The 18,592-nt window shown below is 66.0% G+C and overlaps 3 protein-coding genes across 5 annotated transcripts; 1 reads left to right on the top strand and 2 right to left on the bottom strand.

Moving 5' to 3' along the window:
* Positions 1–4,351: 4,351 nt before the first annotated feature.
* Positions 4,352–7,006, bottom strand: C4H2orf81 (chromosome 4 C2orf81 homolog). Of its 2 annotated transcripts, XM_072335932.1 has the most exons (4): positions 6,795–7,002; positions 6,423–6,644; positions 6,124–6,330; positions 4,352–5,513 (listed from the first exon to the last, which is right to left on the bottom strand). In XM_072335932.1, the coding sequence occupies exons 1-4, from the start codon at positions 6,915–6,917 to the stop codon at positions 4,689–4,691; spliced, it is 1,377 nt and encodes a 458-aa protein (XP_072192033.1). In that variant the 5' UTR covers positions 6,918–7,002; the 3' UTR covers positions 4,352–4,688. The 2 variants fall into 2 exon arrangements, with proteins under 2 accessions (XP_072192033.1, XP_072192034.1); XM_072335933.1 differs by lacking the exon at positions 6,423–6,644 and having other exon boundaries at positions 6,795–7,006.
* Positions 7,007–7,018: 12 nt separating this feature from the next.
* Positions 7,019–12,659, top strand: WDR54 (WD repeat domain 54). Its single transcript, XM_072335931.1, has 9 exons — positions 7,019–7,304; positions 7,808–7,870; positions 8,050–8,116; positions 8,463–8,519; positions 8,806–8,933; positions 10,289–10,389; positions 10,534–10,696; positions 10,783–10,857; positions 11,261–12,659. The coding sequence occupies exons 1-9, from the start codon at positions 7,089–7,091 to the stop codon at positions 11,390–11,392; spliced, it is 1,002 nt and encodes a 333-aa protein (XP_072192032.1). The 5' UTR covers positions 7,019–7,088; the 3' UTR covers positions 11,393–12,659.
* Positions 12,660–12,783: 124 nt separating this feature from the next.
* On the bottom strand, positions 12,784–17,507 carry LOC140251833 (rho-related BTB domain-containing protein 2-like). Of its 2 annotated transcripts, none has more exons than XM_072335929.1 (9): positions 17,174–17,507; positions 16,952–17,055; positions 15,766–15,951; positions 14,667–15,577; positions 14,462–14,580; positions 14,162–14,312; positions 13,905–13,993; positions 13,705–13,810; positions 12,784–13,624 (listed from the first exon to the last, which is right to left on the bottom strand). In XM_072335929.1, exons 1-9 carry the CDS (start codon positions 17,363–17,365, stop codon positions 13,455–13,457), a joined length of 2,028 nt encoding a protein of 675 aa, XP_072192030.1. In that variant the 5' UTR covers positions 17,366–17,507; the 3' UTR covers positions 12,784–13,454. The 2 variants fall into 2 exon arrangements, with proteins under 2 accessions (XP_072192030.1, XP_072192031.1); XM_072335930.1 differs by having other exon boundaries at positions 17,319–17,494.
* Between the last annotated feature and the right edge of the window lie 1,085 nt (positions 17,508–18,592).

Here is an 18,592-nt window from a genome sequence, read left to right as displayed (position 1 = left end):
TTATACAACGAGCATGAATAGGGAACTTCAATCGTCCAGGAATCCTAGAGGTGATTGTGGACTGGCCTGAAGGTAGAAAGTCTGGAACATCAGCAGCAGCAGAAGAGGTGCCACGTGCTAAAGAGACCCACCATACAACGAGCTACCAGAAAGTGAACAGAAATACGCCCTGTTCACTGATGGATCGTGTCGTATTTGCATCGCAAATGGAAGGCTGCTGTGTGGAGCACCTCAAAACAGGTTGCAGAGGTCACTGGAGGTAAAGGGGAATCAAGTCAGTTTGCAGAGGTAAAAGCTGCCCAGCTGGCCTCAGATGTTGCTGAACGGGAGAGGTGGCCAAAGCTTTATCTTTGTAGTGACTCATGGATGGTGGTGAATGCCTTATGGGGGTGGTTACAGCAGTGGGAACAAACCTATTTGGGCTGCTGAGCTGTGGAAAGACATTGATGCCCGGACAAAAGATGTGGTGGTAAAGGTGCGTCACGTGGATGCTCACGTGCCCAAGAGTCGGGCTACTGAGGAACAGCAAAACAACCATCAGGTGGATCGAGCTGCCAGAACTGAGGTGGCTCAAATAGACTTGGACTGGCAGAACAAGGCTGAACTATTTCTAGCTCGATGGGCCCGTGAGACCTCGGGCCATCAAGGAAGAGATGTGACATATAAGTGGGCCAGAGACCGAGGGGTGGACGTAACTATGGGCGCTATTGCACAGGTTATTCATGACTGTGAAACATGCGCCATAATTAAACAAGCCAAGAGGATGAAACCTCTCTATGGGGAAGGGCGATGGCAAGAGGATAAACATGGGGAGACGTGGCAGGTTGATGACACCACCTTGCCACGATCTCATGATGGTAAGTGTTGTGTGCTTACCACGCTGGGGGCAGCCACTGGCTGGCTTGAAACATTCACAGTATCCCATGCTGCCACCCCAACACCACCTTGGAGTTGCTCTTTATGTGAGAGAGCAGCTAGAATGTACTGAATTACACCTGGGGGAGAGTGATGAAGCTGTGGGGGGCTGGTGGGTGAGAATCAAGGGGCAGGCTGGTAAGGGTGACACTGCTGTGTGTGTGTGTACTGCAGGGCCCCGGTCAGGAGGGGGAGGCTGATGAGGCCTTCCATAAGCAACTGGAAGTAGCGTCCTGATCCCAGGTGCTGGTGTTTATGGGGGACTTCAGTTATCCAGATATTTGCTGGATGAGCAACATGGCCAGGGACGTGCGGTCCAGGTGGTTCTTGCAATGCATTGGAGACCACTTTCTGGTGCAGGTGGTGGAGGAACCAGAGGGGAGGGGTGTTCCTGGACCTTATTCTCACTAACAAGGAAGGACGTGTGAAGGAAGGAAAGGTTGGGGGCAGCTTGGGTTGTAGTGCCCACGAGATGGTGGAGTTCAGGATGCTGAGTGGAAGAAACAATGCTGAAAGGAGGATTGCTACCCTGGACTTTAGGAGAGCCAACTTTGATCTCTTCCAGGACCTACTTGGGGCTATCCCGTGGGCTGGGTGTTAGAAGGTATGGGGGCCTGTGAGCTGGTCAGCTCTCTAAGGGGGTGTTCTGGTAATGCAGGATGTGGAGAAGGCAGATACTGAACACCTTCTTTGCTTCTGTCTCCAGTGGAAAAGCTCTCCCTCAGGAATCCCGGATCCTGGAGGTTAGTGAGAGGGGCTGGGGAATGGGAGGCTTCCCTTTGGTCGGGAAGAGGTGGTCCTTGAGCACCCAGGAAACACCGGTGTTCATAAATCCATGGGACCCGATGGGGCACACACATGGGTGCTGAGGGAGCTGGCAGAGGTGATTGCTGAACCACTCTCTATCGTCTTTGAGAGGTCTTGGAGAATGGGGGAGGTGCCTGAAGACTGGAGGATGGCCAATGTCACTCTGGTCTTCAAAAGGGCAGGAAGGAAGATCCGGGTAATCACAGGCCAGTCAGCCTCACCTCTGTCCCAGGGAAGGTGATGGAACAGCTTGTGCTGGATGCCATCTCCAGACAGTTGGGAGAAAAGGAGGTTATCAGGAGTAGTCAGCATGGGTTCACCAAGGGGATAGTGGCCACCCTCAGCGAGTTTGCTGATGACACGAAGCTGGGAGGATTGGCTGACACGCCTGAAGGTTGTGCTGCCATTCAGCGAGACCTGGACAGGCTGGAGAGCTGGGCAGTAAGAAACAGGATGAGGTTTAACAAAAGCAAGTGTAGAGTCTTGCACCTGGGTAGAAATAATTGCATGCACCAGGACAGGCTGGGGGATGAGCTGCTGGAGAGGAGCTCTGCTGAGAGGGACCTGGGCGTCCTGGTGGATGACGGGTTGGCCATGAGGCAGCAGTGTGCCCTTGTAGCCAAAAAGGCCATTGGAATACTGGGGTGCATTAAAAAGAGCGTGTCCAGCAGGTCGAGGGAGGTGATCCTCCCCCTCTGCTCTGCCCTATGAAGAAAGGCTGAGTGAACTGGGTCTGTTTAGCCTGGAGAAAAGAAGACTGGGAGTGACCTGATCCAGGTCTGTCTGGATCTGAGGTGGGGGGGGGGCAGAGTGGCCAGGCCAGACTCTTTTCAGCAGTGTGTGGAGACAAGACAAGGGGAAATGGGCAGAAACTGCAGCATAGGAAGCTCTGCATGAATGTGTGCAAGAACTTCTTTATGGTGAGGGTGACGGAGCACTGGGACAGGCTGCACAGGGGGGTTGTGGACTCTCCTTCTGTAGAGATATTCAAGATCTGCCTAGATGCTGAGCTGTGTGACCTGGTGTAGGGAACCTGCTTTGGCAGGGGGTTGGACTCGATGAGCTCTGGAGGTCCCTTCCAGCCCCTACAACTCTGATTCTGTGACATTGGGTCTGGAGAAATGAGTCCGTGGTGACGTGGTACCCGGCTGGTGAGGGGTCTGGAGCACAGGGCTTAATGAGGAGAGGCTGAGGGTGCTGGGAATGTTCAGCCTGGGGGAGGCTCAGGGGAGACCTCATTGCTCTCTATAACTACCTGAAGGGAGGTGAGCTGGGCTCTTCTCTCTTGTAACTGGTGATAGGACCAGAGGGAATGGCTTCAAGCTGCAGCAGGGGAGATTCAGGCTGGACATTAGGAAGTATTACTTCTCAGAATGGACTGCCCGGGGGGGAGGTGGAGTCACCGACCCTGGGGGTTCAAAGAACGACTGGATGTTGTGCTGAGGGACGTGGTTTAGTGGGAGCTGTTGGTAACAGGAGTTGGACCGGATGATCTTTCAGGTCTTTTCCAACCTTGGTGATTCTGTGCACGTCACACGTTAATTGGTGTTTGTTCCTATACAGACAGAGGATAAACACGATGTGCTGATGTGGAACAAGGGGTGGAATGTTGTGGTTTTGTGATTCCTGTTGGCTGTTCCACATCGCAACACGGTGCAGGACGGCGGCAGTTCAAGGGCTCACGTTCCGTGTTTCCGCCTTTTGAGGCACTTCGGGTTCCCGGAGGGGAGGGGCGGCATCCCGGCGGACTCGGCCCGAGGAAGCAGCGTGGTGGGACCCCGGGCCGGACCCAGCCGCTCTCCGCCTCGGTCCGTCTCAGCCCGCCGCGGAGCAAAGCGCGTGCTGCCCCCGCACTGCCGGCTTCCACTCGCACTTTGGGTGCTCCGCTCTCTGGTTCGGTTCGGTTCCATTCGGTCACTTCCCGCTCCTCCTCGGCTCGTTGCCGTCGTGTTTGCTCTTTGTTGAAGCGATCTGCTCGCTCTCCGCCCTTCCCCCCCCCCCCCCCCCGGAGCTCACGGCGGGTCCCGACAAACCGCTTCCTTCTTTCCTTCGCTCCTCTGTCTCCTCTTCCTTTCCCCAGGGCTGTAACCCCCCCCCGTCACAGACTGATCTCCGGGGATACCCCCGGGACGGACACTTCCATGGCCAGCGCTGCCGTTCCTCTCCGTATCATCTCCCCTTTCCCCGGTGCTGACCTCCTGCCCCAGCAGAGCTGACCCTAAGCATCACCTGCAGCACTGCAGCCATAAACCGCTCTGAAGTTGGGGCACCACTGCAGCCGGGTGCTGCCAGAGCCAGCAAGCAGCCCTGCAGCACTTCTGTCCCCCTGTGCTCCCCAGCACGGCTGTGCAGTGAGCGAGGTTCACTGCAGCCCCTTCCTGCAGCGCCCACCAGCAGCACGCAGAGCCCAGCAGCGGTGTGCAGCACCCAATGGCAGCACACAGGACACATCAGTGCTGGGTAGAAGTTTTCCAGCAGTGCTGCAGCCAGCAGCAGGCCCTGGTGGCATAGTAGCCCGTGTGCCATCATGGTGGTGGCCTCAGTGCAGCCAGCAGCACTGGCGGAGCAGAGCAGCCCCAAGTGACTGCTGCGAGCTCAAAGAGGGCCCCGAGGGACAACTCTTTCTCTCCCTTCTGTTTTCTCTCTTGCAGTTGCTGAGAGGCTCAAGGCTCACCCAGATTTCCCCTGAAACCACAGAGCAGGGCTGGATGTGGGAGCGCCAACCCCTGCAGCAGATCAGTTCTGCAGAGCTTCCACTGGCACTGATGTTTGTGTGCAGACCCCAAGCGTTCCTTCACCTGACTCCTATGGGGGCTGCCAAAAGCAGGGGGTTGGCAGCCAGCGTTCACCACGCCTGCAGTGAGGAGCGGAGGCACTGTGATGCCCCAGGACAAGGATGGGGCAGGGCTGGCCCCGAGCTCTCACCCCATGCTGCACTCAGACCCACAGGCAGGAGGTTCTGGGCTCTACTGTATTGAAGGTGTGCCGTCGCTGCTGACCTGTCTGCCTGCGATGGCAGGGCAGGGCACAGTGGGGCGGAGGGGCCTCAGGTCCGGCTTGGCCTCTCCTGTCTCCTTCTCTGTATCCTCTCTGTGCACAGGGAGGCAGAGCCTGTGCCCCTCGCTGCCTCCGTGCCTGATGGTGACGCCAGGTGCCAGCTGGACGGTGCCCAATAAGGAGCCCAGCGCCAGGGACTGGGAGCTGCTGGGCTGCGGGGCCCCCACAATGGGCGGTAGGAGCCGCGGTGCCCCCATAGCCAACAGTCCTCGGGGGGAACACGAGCCACCCGGCCCCATGTTTTGCCCAGAGGGGCCACGAGGCTCCCGCCGGCGCCGGGGGGGACGTGGCTGCCACTTGGTCTCTGCGCCCGGGTCCAACACCTCCACCTGGGGCTGGACCCAACGCATGGAGGGGTCCGGCTGAGTGGTGCCCGGGATGGTGCTGCGCCTGTCCCTCACCTCACTGCACAGACATCTCAATGCCCAGATCCTCATCAGGCTGCTGAAGAAGGAAGGCTGTGACATTCCGTGCCCGTCATCTTCTGTTTCGTCACTGGCCCCTGTCCATGACTGAAGCTTCGGGCGTTTGATGCTAGGCAGGCGCCAGCGCCGTCCTGTGCCGGGCCTAAGTGGGGACTGCAGCGGGGCTGCCATAGGGGAGCTGCCTGATGCTCCCTGGGAGAGCAGGGAAGCACCGAGCATCTCATCCTGTGTCCATGGCCAGGGGAAAGGCGATGGCACACCGCCACGCTCAGCCTCAGATGGGGCAGCGTCTGCGTCGGGGCTGGAGACCTGGACAGAGCACAGGGACGGCGGTGGGGCTGGGGGCACAGGGCACAGAGCACAGGGCACAGGGCACGGGGCACAGGGCACAGGGCACAGAGCATAGAGCAGAGAGCAGAGAGCACAGGCCACAGAGCACAGGGCACGGGGCACAGGGCACACGGCACAGAGCACAGGGCACAGGGCACAGAGCACAGGGCACAGGGCACAGAGCACAGGGCATAGAGCACAGGACATAGGACACAGAGCACAGAGCACAGGGCACAGGGCACAGAGCACAGGGCACAGAGCACAGGGCACAGGGCATAGAGCACAGGACACAGAGCACAGGGCACAGAGCATAGAGCACAGGGCACAGGGCACAGAGCACAGGGCACAGGGCACGGGGCACAGGGCACAGGGCACAGAGCATAGAGCACAGGACACAGGGCACACAGCACAGGGCACAGAGCACACACAGCACACACAGCACAGAGCACAGCCCCCAGCCTCCCCGGGAAAGGGCAGAGCGGGGCTGCTTGGTGGGGAGCCGCGGAGTCCCACCGGGCTGAGCCGACCCCCCATCCCGGCCCCAGGCGGGACCAGCCCCGCACAGCGCTGGGGCGGGGCGGCGCATCACCTGTCCGTGCCGCGGGGTGGGACTCGCCGTCAGGACGGGCACCGCTCCCTCGGTCCAGCTGTCGGCGGCGCCCGGCGGCGGCTCCTCGTCCTCCGTCCACGCTCCCAACGCCTCCAGCGCCGCGTCGCCTTCATCCCGCACCAGGAAGCGCCACGCGGCCGCCCGCAGCAGCTCGGCCGTCAGCCGGTGCACGGCGAAGGGCGCGCACTGCGAGCGAAGGGCCGCACGGCGGTACCGTCAGACCCGCTGGGCGCCCCGCGCGGACACCGGGCACGGCCCGGACGGGACTCGCCGCCCACCTGCCGGTCCAGCCGGGCCTGGAAGCTGCGCTGCACCACGGCTCCCAGCAGCTCGGTCAGCACGTCCCCCACCGCGTCGTCCCGCTGCTCGGCCTCCAGCACGGAGAGCCACCGCGCCCCGCTCAGCCGCACGCGGGACGAGTCCGGAGCAGCGACGCCGGGATTCCGCGCCTTGTCCCCGCGCTGCCGCGGAACGGCCGTGCGCTCGCGGGAGGCCATGGCCTGTACGGGGACACGGCGGCGACGGGATGGAGGCGGCGGGGCCGGGCTGAGCGCCCTCCCGGCCCGGCTCTGCCCCCCGGTGCCCCCGGAGCCTTTCGGGTCCCTTTCGCCCGCCCTGCCCCCCCCCGCCCCGCCGCCCGCCCCGCTCACCCCTCCACGCCGGGCGGCGTCTCGGTCTCCACGGCAACGCCGGGCCCGACTAGCGGCGCTTCGTGATGTCGTCATCACAGCGCGCCTCTCTTTGACGTCATCGCTGGGCGCCGCCGTTGCCATGGTTACGGCGGGCAGCGGCTGAGCCGCGGAGCGGGTGGGGACGGGAGAGAGCGGGACCGAGATCGGGATCAGAACCGGGACCGGGATCAGAACCGGGATTAGGAGCGGGCTCGGGACCGGGCTCGGGGCGGGGCGGGGCCGTCCCCGCGGTCCCGGAGCTGCGGGGCCGCCATGTACCGCCGGGATAAGAGCATCGCGCTGCGCGGCAGCTCCTCGGCGCTGTACAACAACCTGAGCGCGCTCCGCCCGCCGCACCGTCCGGCGGCGCAGCTGGCAGCCGTGCACGGCCGCTCCGTCACGGTGCTCAGCGCGGGGCCGGACGCGGCCGGTTCCGCTCAGCGGCAGCTTCAGGCCCGTCCGGGCGGCGGAGCGTCCCTGGTCACGCAGGTGAGACCCCGCGGTGCCGCTCGTGGGGCCGGAGGAGGCGCCGGGGGGGCCCGGTCCGTGCGGCGGCCCCGTGACGGCGGGCGGTCACCGTGACCTCGGCCGCGGTTCTGGTTTCCCTCCTGGCCGCTCACCCGGCCCTTGGCTCGGCGCTCTTGGCGGCTCCGCGCTGCCGCGGGCGGGTGCCAGAGCCGGGTGCACGTGGCCGGGAGGCGCTGGGCGAGAGGAGGTGATGGGAAGGGGGGAGAAGAGCTTTTCCCTGCCGCAGGATGTAACAGGGCGCTGATGGGATGGAGGTGGGAGCCCACAGTCCGTTAGAGGGACGTGGAGACACCGAGTGTCTCGAGTTGAAAAGGACCTGCAAGGCCCTCAGAGATGGGAGGGGAGGGGTCCCTGAGGGCGATACAAGCCCTGTGTTCAACAGGAACCAAAACCACGCGGCTGTGGGCAGCCTCGGGGCAGCAGCCAGACCTGCCGGTCCCCCGCTGAGCTGTGCTTCCTTTCAGGCTGCCTGGTGTGTCCTGCCGGCACGCATCCTGCTAGTGCTGACCTGCCAGAAAGGCATCCAGGTGAGGCGTCCTCCTGCACGGGGCGACAAACACTCACGGCACTGGGAAGGTGGGATGACTCTGGGCTGTGTAAGCAGAGCAGTGCTGCTCCCTTTTGGAGATCCCTTGGGGCAGCAGCAGAGCACAAGGCTGTGGGAGCTTTGCAACTGTCCAGGTCTCATTCATCTTTCTCTTTCCAGATGTATGAGTCGGATGGATCCATCATGGTGTATTGGCACGCCCTGGACGTCACAGAGCACCCTCCAGGTAAATCCTACAGTGGGAGTGCAGTGAGGAGCCCCTGGGCCCTCTACCCACTCTTCCCAGGGCTGTGAGACCAAGCATTCCTGTCGTGCAGCCCAGTTCCTGCTGGTTGGAGACACCCACAGCATCACTCCTGTGCCTAGGCTGGACTGAGCCAGGCCAGGACCACTCAGCAGCTTAGCAGAAGGGTCTGGAGGAGGTTCTGCATCACCCCAGCTCCAATGTTTGGGCACAGTGTGGGTGGATGGGGACCCATTACGGCAACTGTAGCAGGGATGGCACTCACACCAACATCCTGGTGATGATGTGAGCTGCTGCAGGCTGCAACCGGCTCCTGGTTCCCTTTCAGCACAAGCCGTGTTTGCCCGAGGAATTGCTGCAGCAGGAGAACGTTTCATCTGCGTGGGTGAGCGGAGCAGTGGGAGGAGGAGCGGGCAGGGCTGCACCAGGTGGCGTTTGTGTAGCCCTGGGTGAAGCAGGGTGACGTTGTGACAGCCGAAGGAGCTGTGCTCACCTCGTGGATCGTGCAGGGAACTGCTCTGTGTGAGCAAACCTCACATGGGCACCGGGCCTGGGAGGGAGTGTAGTGTGACTGCAGACACAGTGTGGGCTGAGGGCTGGGTGGTGGGGCAGCAGGACAGCAGGACAGCAGCATCCCTGCCAACAGCTCCTCTGGTGTGGTCCTTCTGCAGGGACGTCCTCTGGGATGGTGCTGGTGTTCGACATCCCCCACAAAGGGACCAACATCACAGTGAGTGAGGTCCTGAAGGAGCACCACGACGCCATCACCGACATCGCTGCCGAGCAGGGACAGGCACCGGTATGTGTGTGGCTGTCAGCAGCTGCTGAGGCCAAAGTGTGCCACGGCACAGGGGGTGCGGGGGGCTGCAGCTGTCCCCTGTGCTGTGGCTGCCTGGGGCCATCCTAACACATGGTACGGTGCCCTCCTTGGCCAGCCTGGTCCCTGCTGCCTGCAGGCAGCACCTTGTGGGAGGCTGAGTCTCGGTCCTGGTTGGCCAGATTCTGGGAAAGACAAACTGCCGAGGTCTCTGGTCTTGATGGGGATGAGGAGCTGAGGCCCTTTTACACAAAGAATGACTGTGAGAGTGTGACTAATTGCCAGAGAATCCCCTGTGATGCATCAGGGTGCGTGCCAGGACACAGAAGAGCTATTGAAAGCTAAAGACCAGACTCGTAACAAGAGCAAGGGAGCAAAACCAGCCGTGAATAAACACACAGCAGAACGCAGGTTCCCACCATTAGGGAGCTACTGACACAGCCCCTCCATAGCAATGGGGTGAGGGGAGGGCACTGCCCCATCCCAGCCCATCTACACGGGGATCCTGGGCACCAGGGAGGTGGGGAAGCTGAGGGCAGCGCAGCTCCTGGGACAGGAGGCTCTGGGGGCAGACCCTGCTTCCCCTCGCTGCCCTCGGCAGATGGGAGGAGGTTTCTTACCACGCTGTCAGCAGCAGCACAGTGACCCCTCTCGGGTCAGATGGAACAACTCTGCCCAATGACGGAGCTCAGCCTGAAGTCAGGATGGGGGCTTCCTGTGGTTCGTTCTGTGTGACATCTCTGCAGACGCACTAATTGGCTTCCTCATTAACGGCTGCATCTTTCCCAGTGAGGACGCTTTGATACACTTTCTCTAATGAGGTGCATTTAACTTTCTCTGCTTTTGGGACTCCCTGGAACAATTAATTGCTTGGAGCTCGTTCCCAATTAGCCTGGAGATGGAGCTTGTTTGTGAGAGCCGTTCTGCTCTGCCTGACTCCTCCACTGCACTGCTGTGCTCCGCAGTGAGCACAGGGACCTTGCTGGGAAGCCCCAGAGCACAGCAGTGTTTGGGTGAAGCGTTGGGGGGCTCCAAAGCGGAGGGAGAAGGTGCAGGAACGGTCCTCACAGATTTCCCCCGTGTAATTTGCACTGCCAGACACTGATGTGTTCAAAGTGGAACTCACCATCACGGCTGAGCCTTCCTCTCCCACAGCACGGCAGCAGTTTCTGCGTGCAGTTGAACTTGTGGCTGGTTGTGCTGCGGGCTGCGGCTTCCGCGTGCAGCTGCACCGGCTGTGCTGGAGGCAGCAGCTTCTACCTGGCGTCGCTCAGCAGCTCGCTGCCCCCTGCCGCCGGCTGCCCCACGGCGCCGCTGACCCTCCGCTGCTCCCACAGGCCGGGGCCGGGGACGTGGTGACCGCTGACGACGGCGGGGCGCTGTGTGTGTGGAGCTCTGGGGAGGAGTTCTCCTTGCTCAACAGGATCCCGGCCTTTGGGTAAGTCCTGGCTGTGAGGCGACACCCCACGTGCCCGGCCGGAGCAGTCCGGGGCTTTGTGTGTGTGTGTGGGGGGGTGTCGTGCAGCCCCGCGTGTGGGTGCGCAGCCGGGAGGGGGGAGGTGACCCGCTCCCTCGTGTCCAGCTGGACCTGCTCCTCCGTGAGGCTCTGGAATGGGATCGTTGCTGCTGGCTACGGCAACGGGCAGATCCGGCTGTACGAGGCAGCGACGGGCAGCCTGCGAGCCGAGGTCAGCGCACACGCCCGCTGGATCTATGCCCTGGACCTGGCTCCAGCGACCGGAAAGGTACGGCCTCGTGGGCCCGGAGCGGGGCGGGGGCTGCTCTGTGTTCAGCCGGCTGTGCCCACCGCCTCTCTGCCGTCCCCCTGCAGCTGCTGTCGGGTGCGGAGGACTCCTTCGTTCACGTCTGGAAGCTCAGCAGGAACCCGGACACCGCTGATATTGAGGTGAGGGTGAGACGCGAGCAGGCAGAGGGGATGCTGGGCAGGGTCACTGCGGGCTGCTGCTGTCCTGCTGGCACCGCGGCTCGGTGCTGTAGGGTTACATCTCCTGCCACGAGGGGTCGGAGTGCTGAACTGCCGCGTGGAAACCCGGCCGGGCCCAGCCCGAGCTGCTGCCGTGGTTCGGCTCCTCCTCCCGTCGGCACCGTCCCGAGTCCCGTCCTCAGCCGGTGGGGCGCAGGAGAGGAGCGGCTCCTGGGCTGCGAACTGACCGGCTGTAGGCACGTGCTGCCGGCCCATCTCTGCTCCCCTTCCTGCCCCTTGCTCAGGGGCTTCGCAGGAGGGCGCAGAGCTGAGGCGGCTCAGGCTGTGCTCACTGAACTGCGGCCCGCTCTGCATCCCTGCACAGATGGAGCACTGCCACGCCGAGTGCGTCACCGACACCCAGATCTGCGGAGCCCGTTTCTGTGACCCCGAGGGAACCTCCTTTGCAGTGACCGGCTACGACCTCAGCGAGATCTTCTGCTACAGCCAGGTGTAGCTGTGAGCCGTGCGGGCTGCCCTGGGGCTGCGGCAGGCAGAGCTGGGCTGCCGGCAGCTCCCGCACCTCCAGCACGGCGCCGTGCCCCGGCAGGGTGGGATTCTGCACGCAGGTGGAGCTGAGATCAGTCCCTCCCAAAGCAGCCCTGCCCTTGGTGTGGCACGTCTGCATATGGAGAGCACGGGCTGGGAGCTGTGCTGGCTCCGTGGGACCCGGCTCTGCAGCACTGCGGGTCCATGGGCCAAAAGCTGCCCCCCCCCACCCCGTCCTGAGCCCTCCCTGGGAGGAGGATGCAGCCGAGGTTTCGTGGCTGAGCAGCAGCAGCCCCCCCCCCCCCCGGGCTCTCATAGCGGCATTGTCCATTCCCTGCGGGGAGGAGCGGAACTGCCTCCTCTCTTGCCCTCAGGCAGGAAAGGATCCAGGCTGAACCTGAGCTACGTGCCACTCCAGCCGGGTGGGTTGCAGCAGCCGGTCCTACCCCAGGCAGCCGCACCCATGGGTGCCGCAGCGCGGGCCGCCCCTGCTCGGGGCACACGGCAGGGCAAGGCGAGGCCTCGCACCCTGCCAGCACTGTGGGCACACTCGGCTCCCAGCAGGACTGCTGTGCTCAGCAGCCAGAGGCCGCAGCTGTGCTGCTGTGCTGGAGAAAGCAGAGGCTGTGCTGTGCTCTGCTGGGACGGCTGCGTGCCCCGCCGTCAGCCTGCGAGGTCACCCTGCACAGCCCCGGCCCTGCTGTCACCCCGTGGGCCGGGAGCCGGCCCCGGTCAGGGCTGTGCTGTTGGTGGGGGCACGCTCCGTGCTGCAGCTCCCCCCGTGCTGCCCCCACCGCCCCTCCGTGTCCCAGGCGGGGCTGGGCCGTGTCGTGCAGCTCTGTGTCCCAGCTTTCCCTGCCGGCTGCAGCACGGCCAAACTGCCGGCTCCGTTCCCAGGGCCCAACAGGGCAGGGGGTGCGTGGGGAGCTCAGCCCTGCTCAGCCCTGCTCAGCCCCGCTCAGCCCCGCTGCTTGGCAGGGTGGGAGCTTCCTGCGGCTCCTGGGTCCGGCACAGCCCTGCGGGAGCTTTTCCTGCAGCTCCAGCAGTGATGGGATCCGGCCCAGCCTGGGCCAGGCTGCTGCTGCTCCGGCTCCTGCCACCAGCGGTGTAGGGGAGCCCTGCAGCCCCCACCTCACCATCAGCACTGAGCCCCAACCCTGTCCACGTTACACCCCCGTGCTGCCCTCCCAGCCGTGCTCTCCCAGCTGGCATCACCCCCCGCCCATTGTGCTGCCCCCCCCACCCCCAATAAACACCCCTGACCCCATCTCCGTCCCGCGGCCGCTCTGTGCCGGGTGCCGCGGTGCCGTGGCAATGCGGGGAGGTGGCGGCCGTCCCGTTACAAAAGGTTTTATTAAAGGTTAAAACGGGCGCGGTGAGGCGCACCCCGCTCACAGTGCTCGGGGAGGCGGGGGGACAAACAGCCCTTGATGCGGGCGCGGGCGCCCGGGGGGGTTGTGCTGGGATGGGACGAGCGGAGTAGAAAAGTGTACAAAGGGTTGTGCAGCGCGGGGACGCCGACACCGGGACCCCCAGCGGGGCCGGGACGCGTCCAAGGCACGGAGATGAGCGGGACGAGCCGGGCCACCCGCCGCCTCAACCCTCGTGCCCTGCTCACAGCTTGGCCCCCAGCTCTGCTGGCACAGAATGGGGGGGGAGGGGGAGTTCAGCACCAGAGAGCCCGGCTGGGAGCACCCAGCCTGGGCCAGCACCCTGCCGAGGGCCCGGCAGGACCCCAGCCCCACAATACTGCTCGGTCAGAGGTAGCACCAGCGCGGGGTGGGGGGGGGACCCTGCCGGCTCAGCACCGCGCCGCAAGGGCCGTAAACCAGAGCGGCGGCGACGGCGGGCGCCCGTAACCGGGGGACGGGGCTGTAAACAGGCGGCGGCTCCGCGGGCACGACGCGGCCACGGCTCCGGGGAGGGGAGCCACAACCCGGCCGGCACGGACCGGCCCGATGGCAGCACGGCCCGGCGCTGGCCCGGCTGTTGCCCCCGGGGCCGGGGAGCAGCGCGGCCGCAGGGCCGGCTCAGTTGACGTGCGGCGACGGCCGCCAGAAGCACCACTTGCTGCGGGTGTGCTGCTTGCGCTGCAGCTGCTCCTCGCGCTCCCGCTCCTTCTTGGAGCGCAGGTACAGGTCCTCCTCCTTCAGGTACCACACGGGCGGCCAGCGGTGCCGCTCAAAGTGCGCCCGGTTCTCTGCGCGGTGCGGGGCTCAGAGCTCGGCCGGACCCCACAACGGCCCCCCCACAACCCGCCCCCACGACACCCGGCCCTACCTGCAGACATGAACTTCATCTCGCGGGGGAAGCGGCGACACACGCTGTTGTAGTTGGTGCAGATGTAGTGCAGGCACCATGCGGCCAACTGCCGCGCGTTGTGGAACTGCGGGGACGCCCGGCGGGTTGGGCCGAGCCGGGGCAGCACCAGGCAGCGCCCCGCAGCCCCCCCCGGCCGGCAGCCCCCCCCCCCCCCGTACCTGCGTCATCTCCAGGTAGATGATCACCTGCTCGTCGATCTCCACCTGCTGCATGAAGGCGCGGAGCAGCTCGTCCACGGCGTACTGCTCTGCGGAGGGACGGGGCCGTGAGCGCGGGGTTACGCCGGGCTGGGCCGGCTCTTACGTAAGGATCGCCCGGGGCCGCATCGATCCCAGCGCCGGCCGTCCACTAATTGTATTGGCAGCTGACGTCAACGGGCGGCTGGGGACGGGGGGGGGGATGGGGGGGGGCTCACCTGTGAGCGCCTGCAGCCGGGGCAGGCAGAGGCGGTTGGTGAGGATGAGCAGCTCCATGGCGTCCAGGTCGGGCGTGGGTGTGAAGACCCCGGTGTAGAGGAAGTCGAGGACGGCGCGCAGACAGGCGCAGTTGGTGCCCGGCAGGGAGACCTGCAGGACGGGGATCGGCGCTGCGGGAAGGACGGGACCCCACAAGGACCCCCCCGGCACAGCCCACGTGTGCAGCACAGCCCAGGGATGCACGGCGCCGTGCCGGCCGCTCCCCAGGGCAGCCCCCTCCCGCTGCCCCGATCCCTCACCTCGGCCGCGTAGCTCTCCCGGAACGCCCCCCGGAACATGGCCATCATCCAGTCGCAGCCCGCTATCAGCAGGGGTTTGTGGGCCGGCACGGCCCCGTCGTCCACGCGGAACACCACGTCTGGGGATGCGACAGGCGGAGTGGGACAGGAGGGAGGGGGGGGGGAGGTTGGGACCGCAGCAGAGGGGCGCCCCGGGTGGCCGTACCTGCGAAGACGCCCTTCCCCAGGCACTCCTTGATGCGGTTGGCACGGCGCACGTGGAAGGCTTTGGTGATCTCCTGGTTCATGAAGCTCTCCTTGTTGAGCACGTTGGCCACCATCATGCGCAGGTCGAACACCTCCAGCAGCTCGGCGATGGTGGCCACCTGCATCAGGTCTCCGCGCGCCTGCTCCAGCCGCCCGGTGTAGAGGTACTCCAGCACGGCGCGGAACGGCTCCGCCGCCACCGAGCGGTCCATGCGCACCACCGTCATCCGCTTCTCCCTCCCCGCCACCGGGTCGGCCACCACCTCCCGGCGGATGCTGACGAAGCCTCTTCCCCACGCGGACAGATCGCGGGCGCCGTCCCCCGGCGCCGCCCGCAGCGCCTCGTCGCTCTGCGCCGCTCGCAGCCCGGCCCGCGGCCCCTCGCCCAGCACCCCCCGCTCCCCGTCCAGGCTGCGGGCGCGGGCGGCCGGCTCCTTGCCCGTCCCCAGCGGCCCCTCCAGGGTGAAGAGGTCGTAGAACTTGGAGCAGGACGTGGCCAGGTAGACGCGGTGCGCGAAGACGCGCTGCCCGCCCTGCAGCTGGAAGACCACGTCGGCGCACAGCGGGGTGCAGAACAGCGCCGCGGGGCCCCAGGCGCGGCTGGTCGGCGGCTCCGGGATGCGGATGACCGGCGGGGGGGGCTTGGGGGGCAGGAAGGGCGCCTGCAGCAACGGGCGCTGCATCTTCTTCAGGTGGGACTTCCAGAACTGCAGGTGGCGGCGGGAGATGAGCGCGGCGCGGATGGCGTTGTCAAACACGTCCTTGATGCCGAACTGCGCCACCACGCTGGTCTCGTAGTAGGGGACGCCCAGCTCCTTGGCCACCTCGTGGCCCCGCTCCGGGGGCAGGATGTCCGTGGGTCGGATGGGCCTGGGGGGGGGGGACGGCGGGGGGGGCTCATCACCATGCGTGGGACCCACTGAGAATGGGGGATCCGGAGAGCATAGGGGACCCCGTGAATGGGGGGCAGGACCTGCTGAGCGTAGAGGACCCAGCCACACCACCCCCGGCCCCATCACCCCCCGCCCCATCACCCCCCGCCCCCAGCACCGCCTCACTTGGCCAAGGGACGCCTGGCACGGTTGACGGCGTCCAGGTCGGCGTAGCGCAGGTCCAGCTGGCAGCCCACCAGGATGATGGGCGTCCGCGGGCAGAAGTGTTTGATCTCCGGGTACCACATGGTCTTCACGTGGCGCAGGGAGTTGGGGTTGGCCAGCGAGAAGCAGAGCACCACCACGTCCGACCTGGGCCAGCAAGAGGAGGAGGAGGAAAGTCAGAGCCCTGCGTCGGCCTCCTGGGCACCAGCCTGGAGATACCCCCGGGAGGCAGCAGAGGGGACCCGGCCCTACACTGTGCCCCACTGGGGGTCCAGCTGGGTGTCGGGAGCAGCCCCAAAGCCACGGCTGTGTTCTGCCCGGGACGTGACCGGGAGCCGTGCTGGAGCCGGGCCGGTGCCAGGACCAAGATAGACACCACCCGCCCGCCCTCGGGCCCCCCGCCAGCACGGGAGCTGTGAGCGATGCCGGCACCCACAGCCCTACAGGACAGCAACAGGGAGCAGGGGGGTCACAGGGTGGCTGCAAGCATTCCCCACACCACCCCCCCTCAGCCCAGGCACCCCCCAACCCCCGTGTGCCCTCGGCCCTATAGAGGGAGCACGCCCCATAGAGCTGTGTAGGGGCAGCGATAGCAGCGGGGCCGTGCAAGGGGCTGAGGGCTGTGCTTGTTTACAGCCTGGGCACTGCGGGGGGGGGGGTCGGGCTTTCCCTTGCTCAGCCACGGGGCATCTCATGATGCGGGGTGGGACGGGACCCTGTGGGGTGGGACAGGACCCTGTGGGGTGGGATGGGACCCTGTGGGGTGGGATGGGACCCTGTGGGGTGGGACCCTACGGGATGGGATGGGACCCTATGGGATGGGACGGGACCCTATGGGATGGGACGGGACCCTATGGGACGGGACCCTATGGGATGGGATGGGACCCTATGGGACGGGACCCTATGGGATGGGATGGGACCCTATGGGATGGGACCCTATGGGATGGGACCCTATGGGATGGGACCCTATGGGGCACTGCATGGACTGTGGGGTGTGAGCCAGGCACGGTGGGACTCAGGGCCATCCTGAAGCCCCCCCCCACATCATGGGGGTCCCCGACAGCCTTGCAACCCCCCCCCCACATGGCACGTTGTATCCCCGGGGGTCTCCCAGCCACAGGCTTCCCTTTGGGGTCCCTCTTTGTACCTGCCATAGGCGAACCGCCGGTCCTTATGGTGGTCCCCAAAGGTGTCCCAAAGGCGAAGAGACACGCTGACCTCGTCCACCACATCTCGGGAGCGCTCCAGCACCTTGGGGGGGGGGCGGGGAGGGGGGGGGCGGGGGGAGGCGTTGAGCGGAGCCCTCCGGGCTCCGCTCAGCGCCTCCCCCCGCCTCCCCCCTCCCCGCCCCCCCCCCCCGTCCGCGCACCTCCTGGCATACGCGGTACTGATCGATGGCCCACACGGTGGGCACGTGTGTAGCCAGCAGCTGGTATTGGCTCAACGTAGCGTTGCAGGCACGGGCACAGATGAGCCTCGTCTTGCCCACCGCGTTGTCTCCCACCACCACGCACTTGATGGTCTCGACGTTAGGCCGCTCGTAATCCACGTCCAGGTCCATGGGGGTCCCGGCCGCTTCTCAACGCCGCCGCCGCCCCCCGCCCATCCCCGCGGCCGCTCCGCCGTGCCGCCGCCCGAGCCCGTTAGCTGCCGCCCAGCCCCGCCCCTCTCCGCCTCTCAACCAATCGGCGGCGGCCTCGCCTCTCCGCGCCCCGCCCTCTCTGCCCCGCCCCTCGCTTTCGACCAATCGGAGACCTCCCCGCCCTCTTCGCGCCACGCCCACCGGGCCTCTCTTAGCCACGCCCCCCCGCCGCCCCGCCCGCGCGCAGACAAAGAGGCGCCGCCAGGGGGCGCCGCGAACACGTGACCGACACCGCCCCCCCAGTGGGCGAGGCCACGCCCCCTAGTGGGCGGGGCCACCCCTAGTAGGCGTGGTCACACCACAGGCCACGCCCCCTTCTCACGCCCACCCGCGGAGCGTGGACGGAGGGGACGGGGGGGGGCGGCGGGGAGAACGGGGGGTCGTGGGGGCACGAGTGTCAGCGGGGACACCCGGGAGCATCAGAGACACCGGGGGGACAAATGGCCGCGGGGCGCAGCGGGAACGGGGCGGCACCGGGCGGTGCGGGGCCCGTAGGGGGGTCGTGGCACCGAGGCTGCAGGACGTGGGGAGCTGCGGGGCGTGCGGGGATACCGGATAGTGCGGGGAACGCGGGCACCGGGGACATGGGGAACGGATGGGGACAAGGAGCACAGATGGGGACATGGGACACGGATGGGGACACGGGGCAATGCGGGGACACGGGGCGCTGATGGACGTGGGGCACAGATGGGACACGGGACACCGCGGGGACACGCGACACTGACGGAGCGGGGCCGCCGGTGGGGACGCGGGGACTCGCACCGCGGATGGGGACGGGCCGCCGCCGGGATCTCAGCCCCGCCGCCCCGCAGCCCCCCGCGCCGCCCCCCCGCCCCCCCCGCAGCCGCGGCGCATTTTTTCGCTCTCTCGGGGCTTTGGGGCTTTGAGGCCGCGGTGACCAAATAAGGGAAGCGGCGCCGGGCGGCCGCGGGTGGGGGCGGCCCCGCGTGGGCTCCCCGCGTCCCGCCGTGGGGTCCGGCGCCGTAAAGCGGAACCGCGTGGGGCCCCGCACCGCCCCGCTGTAACAGCGCGGGACCGAGCGCCGAGCCCACGGGGCCGCGTGGGGCCGCCCCGCCCCCACACCCCACGCCACGCGGGACCCACGGTGCCCCCCCCGCCCCCCCCCCCGCCCCGCCCGGCTTTGGC

The sequence above is a fragment of the Excalfactoria chinensis genome, chromosome 4 (genome assembly GCF_039878825.1).
Source record: "Excalfactoria chinensis isolate bCotChi1 chromosome 4, bCotChi1.hap2, whole genome shotgun sequence".
Taxonomy (NCBI): domain Eukaryota; kingdom Metazoa; phylum Chordata; class Aves; order Galliformes; family Phasianidae; genus Excalfactoria; species Excalfactoria chinensis.
The sequence above is the reverse complement of the archived record's forward strand: the minus strand, read 5'-3'. Positions and strand labels throughout refer to the sequence as shown.